Source organism: Stegostoma tigrinum, chromosome 10, assembly GCF_030684315.1.
Source record: "Stegostoma tigrinum isolate sSteTig4 chromosome 10, sSteTig4.hap1, whole genome shotgun sequence".
NCBI lineage: Eukaryota > Metazoa > Chordata > Chondrichthyes > Orectolobiformes > Stegostomatidae > Stegostoma > Stegostoma tigrinum.
Window position 1 is genome coordinate 2251880 of NC_081363.1, and position 12950 is coordinate 2264829.

A 12950-nucleotide genomic window follows, 5' to 3' on the forward strand; every position below is an offset into this window, starting at 1 on the left:
GAGATAGTAGGAACTGCAGATGCTGGAGAATCTGAGATAACAAAGTGTAGAGCTGGATGAACACAGCAGGCCAAGCAGCATCTCAGGAGCAGGAATGCTGACATTTCGGGCCTAGACCCTTCTTCAGAAATTCTTCTTCTGAAGAAAGGTTTAGGCCCGAAACGTCATCTTTCCTGCTCCTCTGATGCTGCTTGGCCTGCGGTGTTCATCCAGCTCTACACCTTGTTATCTCATTGTTATCTTCATGCAGTTAACAGCCATCCTCTTCACTATTAACTATTAGGCCATATTTTCTGTCATCAGCAAACTTCCCAATCTTGTTTCCTTTATTTAAGTATAAATTATTCATATGTACCACAAAACAGCATGAGACCCAACGCTCTGCCCTGAGGAACAAACCCGGAAAACTCTCTCCATTGGCAAAAGCATCTGTCAACTACTGTCCTTTCTTTCCTGTCACTGAATCACTTTTAGCTCCAACTCACCTCATTCACTTATATCCCAGGAGCCTTGGTTTTTCTTAGTAATTTGCAACGTTGACCCTTGTCAACTGCCTTACAAAAATCCATGTATAAAATATCCACAGTATTGCCTCATCGATCCTTCTTGTTACTTGCTCAAAAATTCAATTATGTTAGTAAGAAGTGACCTTCCTTTTACAAAGCTATGCTGAGTGTCACTGATCAATTTGTGCCTAAGTAACAGCTGATCCTATCTCTTAGTTCTGATTCTAGTAATTTTCCCACCCCAGAGGTCAGAATGATTGGCCTATTACATTTTGGCTTATCCCTTGCACCCTTTTAGATCAGTATTCACATATCTCAGATCAGGGGTATAGATAGTCAGCCAGAGGTTTTTTCCTAGGGTGGAGGTAGCTATTATGAGGAGGCATAGTTTTAAAGTGAGTGGAGGTAGATATTGGGGAGACATTGGAGGTAGGTTCTTTACTCAGAGAATGGTCGGGGCGTGGAATGCATTGCCAGAGAGGGTAGTGGACTTGGTCTCATTAGGGGCATTTAAACGGCTATTAAATAGGCATATGGATGACAGTGTAAGGTTGGGGGGGAGGTTAGATAGACCATAGGATTACAGTAAAAATTTGGCACAACATCGTGTACTGTGCTGTACTGTTCTATGTTTTATCTCCAATCCTCTGATACACGGTAAAGATTGGAAAACAATGCTCAGTGCTTCAGTTATTTCCTCTGTGACTTCCATCAATCGTCGATGAAATAATTCATCCAGCGCTGGGTCATTTATTCATCTAAAAGGTCAGCCCCCGTTGTACTTCGTTATGTTTATCTTACCTAATATTTCATGATCATCTTCTTTAACAGCCTGCATCATCCTTTTCCTTTGCAAAGGCAGAGATAAAACATTTATTAAGAATCCTGCCCATATCTCCTGCATTCGCACACAAGCTACTGCATGCACCTCTGATAGGCCCAACCCTTTTGTTGGTCTGAATGTACTGATAAAACATTTTTGGATTGCACCTAATTTTACCAGCCAATATGTTTTCACACTAAAATAAAGAAAAGAGCTGTGGAGGCTGGAGATCTGAAACAAAAACAGATTGCTGGCAAAATTCTATTAGTGATAATGGGAAGTTCTTCAAGGACCGCAACTTTCCCCCCACAGTGGCCGAGAACAGCCTTGACCGCGTCTCCCGCATTTCCCGCAAAACATCCCTCACACCCTGCCCCCGCCACAACCGCCCAAAGAGGATCCCCCTCGTTCTCGCACATCACCCCACCAACCTCCGGATACAACGCATCATCCTCCGACACTTCCGCCATCTACAATCTGACCCCACCACCCAAGACATTTTTCCATCCCCACCCCTGTCTGCTTTCTGGAGAGACCACTCTCTCCATGACTCCCTTGTTCGCTCCACACTGCCCTCCAACCCCACCACACCCGGCACCTTCCCCTGCAACCGCAGGAAATGCTACACTTGCCCCCACACCTCCTTCCTCACCCCTATCCCAGGCCCCAAGATGACATTCCACATTAAGCAGAGGTTCACCTGCACATCTGCCAAGGTGGTATACTGCATCCACTGTACCTGGTGCGGCTTCCTCTACATTGGGGAAACCAAGCGGAGGCTTGGGGAACGCTTTGCAGAACACCTCCGCTCGGTTCGCAATAAACAACTGCACCTCCCAGTCGCAAACCATTTCCACTCCCCCTCCCATTCTTTAGACAACATGTCCACCATGGGCCTCCGGCAGTGCCACAATGATGCCACCCGAAGGTTGCAGGAACAGCAACTCATATTCCACTTGGGAACCCTGCAGCCCAATGGTATCAATGTGGACTTCACCAGCTTCAAAATCTCCCCTTCCCCCACCGCATCCCAAAACCAGCCCAGTTCGTCCCCTCCCCCCACTGCACCACACAACCAGCCCAGCTCTTCCCCTCCACCCACTGCATCCCAAAACCAGCCCCAGCCTGTCTCTGCCTCCCTAACCTGTTCTTCCTCTCACCCATCCCTTCCTCCCACCCCAAGCCGCACCTCCATCTCCTACCTACTAACCTCATCCCACCTCCTTGACCTGTCCGTCTTCCCTGGACTGACCTATCCCCTCCCTACCTCCCCACCTATACTCTCCTCTCCACCTATCTTCTTTTCTCTCCATCTTCGGTCCACCTCCCCCTCTCTCCCTATTTATTCCAGAACCCTCACCCCATCCCCCTCTCTGATGAAGGGTCTAGGCCCGAAGCGTCAGCTTTTGTGCTCCTGAGATGCTGCTTGGCCTGCTGTGTTCATCCAGCCTCACATTTTATTATGCTGGCAAAATTCAACAGGTCTGGCAGCATCTCTGGGGAGAAAGCATACTTTACGTTTCAAGTCCAGTTTAGATGAAGAGTCACTGGATTTGAAATGTTAACTGTGCTTTCTCCTCACACATGCTGCCTGATCTGTTGTGTTTTGCCAGTAATTTCACATCATGTTTTCATATCTTAGCTTTGATTTCCCAATGTGCTTTATTACTTCACCCTGTACTTCGGTACCCCTTTGAGTTTCCTGAAGTTTTACTGCTTTTGGGATAGTTATAAGCTCTATTCTGATACTTTATCTTACCCTTTATGCTTCTGGTTAATCAGGTGACTCTAGATTTGGCAGTACTACCCTTTTCCTTTGTGGGGCCATGTCTTTACCGTGCCCTCAGAATCTCACTTTTGAATGCCTTCCACTGATGCATCACTGCCTTTCCGTCATTTGCTCTCTCTAGTCAACTTTTGCCAAATAACTTCCAAGCTTTGCAATGTCTTCTGTCCCCCAGTTTCAAATCTGTACTCTCTGAAGAAGGGTCTAGGCCCGAAACGTCAGCTTTTGTGCTCCTGAGATGCTGCTTGGCCTGCTGCGTTCATCCAGCTTCACACTTGGCTGTCTTGGATTCTCCAGCATCTGCAGTTCCCATTATCTCTGATTCAAATTTGTACTCCTGTTTTATCTTCATCCCTTTCCATAACAATGTTAAATCTGACTGTATTGTGATCACTAACTCCAGAATGGTCACCCAGTACTACTTCATCCATCTGCCTAGCTTCATTTCTTGAGACAAAATCTTGAACTGGCCTTCTCTCTCATTGTACTTTTTACATGCTGGCTAAACAAATGTTTTTAAACGCAGTTCAAAAACTGTATGCCATACTATTTGTAACCCAGTTGGTTTTTAGGTAGCTGCAAATCATGCTTGTTACTGACTGAATGCTTTCACATACAGAAGTGTGCCTACATATTTGCTCCTTGAGCTTTCTCCCACTTTCTGTGTGGATGTTACTGGCTGGATCAGTATTTAATGCCCACCCCTAATTGCCCAGAGGTCAGTTAAGAGTCAACCACATTTCTGTGGTCTGGAGTCATGTGTAGGCCAGATCAGGTAAGGATGCAGGTTACCTTAACCTAAAGAACATTAGTGAACCACATGGGTTTTAGTGTCACTCAACGGTGGTTACACAATTGCCATTAGGCCAGCTTTTATTAATTCCGAACCTCGATACTGCTCTCACCCAATGATTTCGACACCGCTCTTACCTAGCGTAACTCCTTCTTAATGCATCTCTACTACTCGCTTCAAACGTCCCCTGTGCTCACGAGTTCTACATTCTCACCATTCTCTGGGTGAGGAGGTTTCTCCTAAATTCTCTATTAGGTGTCTTGTGTCCATTCTATTTTGATGGCATCTAGTTATGTTCTCATCACACTGTACCTACTCTATTAAAATACTTCATAATTCTAAAGGTCTCTCTCCATTACGTCACCCCTTTGTCTTCCAGATGAATCATTAAACGAAGATCTCATTTGCACTCTCAAATGGGCATCAAAGATTCCATGTAAGTATTTCTAGAAAAGTATGGGAGTTCACCCTCGTAAGCTGGACCAATGCTTATTTCCCAACCCCAAAAAAATGTTTTTTGAGGAACTTCATTTGTCAAGTTGTTTGTCATAATTCCTAAATTATAACAGTGATTTCACTTCAGAAGTGCTAAAAAGATCAAAAATAGGAGTAGGCCATTCACCCTTTCAAACTGCTCTGCCATTTAATATGATTATGACTGATTATCCAACTCAGCGCCTTTTCCCTCTTTTTCCAATATCCTTTGACACTTTTAGCCCCAAGTGCTAAATCAAACTGCTTTTTGAAATCAGACAACATTTTGGCCTCAACTGCTTTCTATGGGGAGGGAAATCCACAGGGTCACCACTCTCTGGGTGAAGAAATTTCTCCTCATCTCAGTCCTAAATGGTGCTTGCCATATACTTAGACAGTTACTTAACTGCAAAACACTTTGAGAGGTCCTGAGATTGTGAAAAAAGGCATATAGATGCAACTCTTTTCTTCATATAGGTAAAAAGCAAAGCTTGTACAAGTTGGGACACAATTATTTGAAGCATTGCAGTTGCTAAGTGGGGAAGGCTGTGGTTACAACATGATCAGTTTATATTTTCGCTGGAGTGTCAGAGACTGAGGGGTGGCCTTGTAGAGATTTATAAAATCATGGATAGGCTGAACAGACAAGGACTTCTTCATGGGACAGGGGAATCCAAAACAGGAGGGCATAGGTTTAAGGTGAGAGGGGAAAGATTTAAAAGGGACTAAAAGTGGCAACTTTTTCATGCAGAAGGTGGTGAATGTATGGAATGGGCTGCCAGAAGAAGTGATGGAGGCTGGTACAATGATAACATTCAAAAGGCATCTGGATGAATACATGAATTGGAAGGTTTTACAGGGATATGGGCCAAATGCTGGCAAATGGGACTAGATTAATTTAGGATATCTGTTTGACATGGACTGAAGGGTCTGTTGTGTGCTGTCCAACACTATGACTCCATTAATAATTCTCATTATAAAAAGGAACTAATGAAGGAATTTAACAAGGAAAACATCGACAAAAAAATGCATTAACATTTGACAACCGGAAGTACGGGTTTCATAGATAGGAGGAGCCAAGAGTGCCTGCTAAATAATGTTATTAATGTATTCCTTACTTTCCAGCTGCAGGCAGATACCCACCTTTTGTGAATTTGGTGCTGCTTTGCTGCATGCTGATGCTCTGGTTCCCATTCCTGGTTTGAGATCCCAGGAAGACACTGGCTGATTTGTTTTTACGTGTGTAGATTGTGAGCAGTTCCTCCAGATCATTCTCACTGAAAATTAGTTTTAGAATTTGTGCAAAAAGTTAAACAAACTGCAAATGCTGGAAATCAGGAACAGAACAAAAACAGAAATTGCTGGAAAAGCTCAGCAGGTCTGGCAGAACTCAAAAACACTGAACCCGAAATGTTAACTCTGATTTCTCTCCAAAGATGCTGCCAGACCTGCTGAGTTTTTCCAGCAATTTCTGTCTTTGTCACCATTAGAACAATTAGATTTTTTTAAATGCACGGCACAAGCAAAAAGCGAAAAGTTGGCTCTGGCTCTGCTTGAAATCTGAACTGAAGAAACAGAAATCACTGCAAGATCCAGGAGGTCTGTTGATGTCTGGAAAGAAATATAATTCATGTCTTCCCCTCAACTCCACATAAGGAGAACCACGGATTCATTTAACTCTCTCCAAACTCAGCTCCTGATTACTTATCCAATTCCTTTCCTGAAACAGGCCCAAAGGGTTGCTAAAACTCCTGTGTTCTCTTTGGTAATTCTATCTTACCAGCTGCTGCCTTGTTTCAACCATCATTGCCCTTCAAAACTGCTCCACAACCCATAATGACTCAAAACCCTCTAAAACCACCAACTTGTTCCAGTTCTACAGTAAAGTTCTGAAAGTTTTGTTGATTTTAACCTGAAAACCTTCACCACTTTCTGCTCAAATATCTAGCTAAAGTCTAGCTTTTGTCCAGCCCATATAAACAAAAAGTTCAAAGAAGCAGAGGATGGTCTTTTAAAAGCGATGAGGAACACAAATTGAAATGAAGGCAATGGTATTATATTTTCACTACTGCATGAGCATGATCACAGCATGTTATCTGTGCTTGTCTACCTCTTGAAGATGAGGCTGGATCAGTGAATGGGAATGGCAGAGGTGGACTTGGATGGACAGCAGTGGAACTGGGCATGCAGTGGTGGGATTGAACAAGCAGAAGTTTTTGAAGAATCAGGATACTGGATCAAGAGATCATATTTTGTCCTTGACCTCTGATGAGGGTGGCTCAACCTCAACATCAAAGTCAGCAGAGTATAGGCAAGAACAGAGGGCCTTACCCTAATTCTCACGTCAGAACTCTAAGTAATATTCTTCATATCCCAATATTTTCCAAAATCTCCCTCCAAAGACAAACAAAAGAATCTTCTTGGAGCTGCATTTTAGGAATGACCTCACGTTGGGCTCGGCACGATAGCAGAGAATGACGTCACCCTCATACCATGTAGAGTCCTCGGGTTGAGCAGTCTGTGAATCAGGAGACTGCAATCATTTCCAAGTCCCCATTATCCACAGCAGTGTAATGCATTTTCCATTCCTCTCACCTGGCTTTACTGACAAATACTTGGAATTCTTCCTGTTGGATGCAGGTCTCCAGCTTTGGATCCATCTGGCTTCTCTTAATCATTCGATCTGTTTCCTGCATTTAAAATTCAGAATTTGGTATGACAAGCTCCCAGTTGCATGATTTTTCAACTTTGCAACTTACTTTTGAGGACAATCTATAATGTCTCTTTTTCACCATATTTTCCCTCCACTCACACCATCATTCAGAGTGTTGTAGGTTCAAATCCCACTCCTGAACTTGAGCATGTAAACCAGGTTTACACACCGTTGGACTACTGATAGATGGCTGCACGATCAGAGGCACTTGCTATTAGTTAGGACATTTAATCTGTCATCTCATAAAACATTCCAGTATTTCATGAACAACATTCAACTGATAACTTTATCAAAGCTCCTTTAATTTGCCATATAACCAAAAGCAGACGAACTAGTATGGAGTTCAAGTTTCTGAGAATTTGCTGTTGAACAATGGTTGCTGCATTCAAGCCCCACATGCAACTATAAATGCATTTAAGGTTCTAAGACATTTGAGAACTCAGGTGTCTAAGAGACATGATTGACTTTTCTTCATTAATTACAACTGGCAGAACAAAACGTTGGCTGGCCTCCTGCCCTTCCTCTACAATAGCCTGTCTCAGAGGAAATAACGAAAAAATAAACAGTAAATAGAAGCAATGACTGATTGAGAGGACGAGAGAGACAGGAGAGAGAAAGTGAAGAAAAAAGAAAATATCAGACAGTAAAATAGTGGACGAAAGTGAATCATACTTTTGGAACTTTATTGAAGTTCTAGCGAAACATTATTTTGTAAAATTGGTGCTGAAAAAGGTAAGAGATATGAGCACTGGGACATGAAACAATTTCCATGTAGGCTCTGAGTAAAGTGAGCTTTATTATTTTCCAGGAATGAGTCTTAGACAAGTGCCCCATACTGCACCATAGTGACGTTTTTCCATTCTCTGCACCAGCAATCATGTTGTGCTGTCTCTGATTCCCAATTTCATCTGGATCAACAGGACTTTTTTTAAGTAATGCATCATGGCCCGCAGAGAGCTGTTCACAGAGGGAGGACGGCAATGCTTAGACTTCAGAAATGTGCTGTGTTTTCATAGGGACCTAGGAGGTTCTTTCACAGATTCCAGTAAACTTAAGGGGTCATTGTGTTTCTCCTGCTGGATTTAATACTTGTTGCATGCATAGTGCCAGAGAATTCTTCAGCATACTGTATCAGTTGCTTAGTTGGCATCTTATTTCCAATTTTGTACAAGTTCCTATAAAATGCCAGTTGCCAATTTAATAAGAACATAGAAAGGAGGAGACCACTTAACCTCCAGAATCTGTGTCCTAGTTTATCTCAATCTGAAATCAATACACCCATCTTTCTTCCACATCCTTGATTTCCATGCCCAAGAACCTGTTGAGATAAGTCTTGGAATTTCCAACTGGTCACCATCAAACACAGCCTCATGGAGTGGGAGTGGTTAGAGATCTAGATTGGTACCATAATGACAATGACTTGTATTTCAATAATAACTTTAATGCATTATAAATTCCAAAAAGTATCAGAGTATGGTAAACAAAAAAAGGGACATTACATAAAGAGATGAACTAAAGTTTAGACAAAGACAAGGAGTTTAAGAACATCTTAGAATGGGAAAGTGAAGAAATGTACAATGGTTTAACAAGGAAAGCGTTAACTTTTTAACAGTTGGGCTGAGGCACCAGAAGGCACAGCTATCAATATGTGAGTGATTAAAATAGTGATGCTGAAATGATCAGAATTACAGAAGCAAATGGGCATGGAAAGGGATGAAATTTATATGAAGACATGTTTGCAAGCAAACTAAAGATCAGAAGCAGGAGGCTATTCATCCCATTGGATTGAAATCATGGTATCATGAAGAGGAAATCATATCTGCCAAACTTATCAGGATTCTTTGAGGAGACAACAAACAGAAATAAAGGGGAACCAATGGACGTAACATATTTGGATTTTCAAAACGTGTTTAATAAGGTACTAGATATAAGGCTATTTAATAAGAGCTCACGGTGTTGTGGGTGCTTTATTACCATGGGTAGAAGGTTGGCTAGCTACTGGAAGACACAGTAGGTTAAGGAAGCAATTTCAGGGCTTCAACCTTTAAACAGTGGAGTGCCACAGGGATTAGTGCTGTGGGCCACAACTATCTGCTGTAGTTTGCTGCATTTTATTCTAAAGCTCTATTTTTTAAATGGCATACCCCAATTTTAATCAGTGATCCCTAGTGCTAAATTCTCACACAAGAGGAAACATCTTCTCCACACCTCTTGATTTTATGTTTTCAATCAACTTAGATCTTACTCTTCTGAACTCCAGTGGATAAAAATGTCACATGTCCAACCTTTCCTCATAAACTAGTCTACCCATGCAATCCAGGTATTAATCTGTTAAATCTTCTCTGAACTGACTCAATCATATTTGGATCTTTAAATAAGGTGACCAATACTGTGGGCAATACTCCGGATGCAATCTGATCAATGCATCATATAACTGAAGCATAACCTCCCTACTGTTGTATTCAATTTCCCTCACAACAACTGAGAACATTTTATTACCTTTCATAATTATTTGCAGCACCCGATCATGACTCACCTTGGAAAGTGCACTGACAGTTGACCCCAATACAACCAGGTCATCATAGATCTTAAAGATTTAATCACACTACTCAAATTCCCCAGTTTACCAGCGTGATGAACAAATTAATATAACATACTGGTTACTTACCTAAAAGAAACACTATTTATTACAACTAAATCAGTTCTAACCACAAAAGGAATATGAATTATCAACTTACAACTCTAATTTAAAGTCTACCACTTAAATCCCTACACACATGCAGACAGATATGTGTAGATATTATGGGTGAAGGAACAAATATTGGATCAATACAGTTCAAAAACACAAATTGATAGAACTCAATGAAATGTGATTTTGTTTCTACTGCGTCCTTCTTATCTTCTATCTTCTATTATCCAAGTCCTTTTGGTTCTTTATGGAAGGCACAAGGCAGTTAGCACAGTAATTGTTCAGTCTCTCAGTAACTGGTTGGGGTAGTAGCTTAAAGGCAAACAGTGAGTGAGAATGGCTAGCTATCTTCCAATTGTTACTCCTCAGCAGAGAGAGAGATAGATGTTGTCTTTTTAAAATCTGGAGGCTTTCTGCCTCTTTCCACCTGCTACATAAAGGGTTGTTGTCATGCTGATGATTCCCGGTCCACACAACTGGTCCTAACTGAGAAAAAACAATCAACAGTTGGCGCTGGAAACCGCTCTGAGCACACAACCACTGTGCCAATGAGTAGCAATTCACCTCCACATCTCAGTTCTAAAGGGTCATCTCTTCACTCTGAGGGTATGTCCCAGGTCCTAATCTCTCCTACCAGTGGAAACATCTTCACCACATCTACTCAATTCAGGCATCTCAGTATTCTGTAAGTTTCAATAAAATCTCCTCCGCATCCTTCTAAACTCTATACAGACCCAGACTCCTCAAATACTCCTTATATAACAAGCACTTCATCTCCAGGACCATTCTTGTAAACCTCCTCTAGATCCTCACCAATGGATGTGAGTTTGCTTGCTGAGCTAGAAGGTTAGTTTGCAGACATTTCGTCACCATTCTAATTGGCATTCCAACCGGAACTCCATCAACAAACACATTGATTTGGAGCCAAACTACCATCCCCTGAGAAAAAGAACAGGAAATGACATCACCAACGCAGGAAATGACATCACCAACCCAAGGAAACCTAAACAGATAAATAGAAAGCGGGACATAACACCAACGCTTCGTCGGAGGCTCACTGATGATGTTACCTAGAATGGTGACGAAACGACTTAAAACTAACCTTCCAGCTCAGCGAGCAAACTCACATCCAGAAACTCAACCTGAGCTACAAATCTTCTCAAAACTCGCTACCCTCACCAATGCCACCATATCATTTCTTAGACACAGAGCCCAAGACTGCACACAATATTCCAAATAAAATCTCACCCCTGCTCTTGTATTTTAGCCTTCTTGAAATGAATACTAGCATTGCATTTGCCTTCTTAACTGCCAAGTGAACCTGCAAGTTAATCTTAAGAGAATCCTGAACGAGGACTCTCAAGTCCCTTGTGCTTCAGATTTCTGAAGCCTTTCCCCATTTAGAAAACAGTCTATACCTCTATTCTTCCTACCAAAGTGCATAACCTTATACATTCTCACACTGTATTCCGTCCGCCACATTTTTTGCCCACTCTGTCAGCCTGTCCAAATCCTTCTGCAGCCTCTCTGCTTCCTCAATATTATCTGTCCCTTCACCTATCTTTGTGTCATCTGTAAACTTAACAATGCTCTCAGTTCCTTCATCCAGATAGTCAATGTATGATGTGAAAAGTTGTGATCACGACATTGACCCCTGCAGAACTCCACTAGTCACTGGCTGCCATCCTGGAAAAGACCCCTTCATTCTGACTCTACGCTTCCTGCCAGTCAGTATGTCAGTATTTTCCTCCGAACACCATGACTCTTTTCTTGTTTCACAATCTTTACTGGAAATCCAAACAGATCATGACCACTGACTCTCTTTGTCTTACTTGCTCATTACCTGCTCAAATAATTCTGAAAGATTTTTCATACATGACCTCTCCCTTGATGAAGCTATGTGATTCATGCTCTTTTCAGTCACTCTCACTATAATGTCCCTGCTAACAGTGCATTCCTCCTTATCGCAGAATAGTTTTCCTGTAACTCGGTGTCTTCATCAGTTAGTTTATTCACCCTGTAGCCCCCACTCTCACTCAAACTGAAAATATTTTTGTTCTAGAACAAAGTGATATCTGTAAACTCGTGAGTGTTGTTTCCAGACTCGAAGTGCAAGATTATGATTGTATGACCCTTACCTTACTGTAGCTGCGTATGAAGACCCCAAGTTGCTGTGCCAGGATGTGTCGGCGCTCAGAGATTGGAAGGCGACGGCTGGGCAATGTCACCATCACTGACTGCTGAAGATTACTGGCTGCTCGCTTCAAAAACCTGACCACCAGATCCTATCAGAGAACAAGGATGGACTGTCACTAGGATAGGGAGCTCGATCATTCTTTGGCAAAAATTTGCTGACCATTAAAAGAAGCTTCTAACGTAACACTGCCTCCCCTAGTCTGAGTGTCTTGGGGTCAGGATTGGACACTCTGCCCAAAATCATTTCAGACAACTGACTTCCAACAACCACGAGCATCTTCTTATGTACAGTTATGAATCCAAACACTGGAGAACTTATTCCAAATTCCCAATGATTTCAGTTTGCCAGGGCTCCTTAATGCTACATTTAGTCAAATGTGGCCTTGATGACAAGGACAATCATTCTCGCCTCACCTCTGGAATTCAGCTCCTCAGTCCATGTTTGAATGAAAGTTCTAATGGAAACTGCATGGAAGAGGCCTTGCCTGAACCCAAAATGAGTGTCAGCAGCGTTGCTCGTTAGCACTGCTCACAACACCTTCCATCATGCTGGGAGCCGAGTGAAATGTTCAGCTCCAAGTGAGTGAGTCATAAATTTGTATTTAGGTAAGGTTAGCAGGGGATCCAGATCAAAGTCAGGGGAAAGTGAGTTCAGGTAAAGATCTGCCATAATCTAACTGAATGGCTTCTCCCCATTCCTATCGGTTGTTGGAAAGTGATGGAGCTCGGATCTGATGCTCCCAAGGCGTATGTTGTTTAGTTACAGACAGGAAGAATGGATGGCTGGCCAAGTGATAGAGTAGGGAGCTGCAGCTGACTACCAAGGAGAAAACTGAGGGGTGGCAATTAGCAAGTAAATCAGCAGCTTCAGAAGGTGTTCATTAACCAGTTGAAGCTTGTCTTGCTGTGTTATATTTCCATGCTGCCCAAGCTGAACATGTAACCATTCTCTAACATTTTGTTTCAGGTA

The 12950-nt window shown here is 42.3% G+C and overlaps 1 protein-coding gene across 2 annotated transcripts in view; it reads right to left on the reverse strand.

The window, feature by feature from the left end:
- The window catches only part of ttll5 (tubulin tyrosine ligase-like family, member 5), a 419059-nt gene that overhangs the window by 193094 nt on the left and 213015 nt on the right, over nt 1-12950 (reverse strand). For both annotated transcript variants that reach the window (XM_059648892.1, XM_059648891.1), the window contains 3 exons: nt 11923-12069; nt 6978-7072; nt 5526-5659 (listed from right to left, as the gene is read on the reverse strand). In XM_059648892.1, the coding sequence (XP_059504875.1) occupies nt 5526-5659; nt 6978-7072; nt 11923-12069 (376 nt within the window). The remainder of the gene's footprint in view (nt 1-5525; nt 5660-6977; nt 7073-11922; nt 12070-12950) is intronic.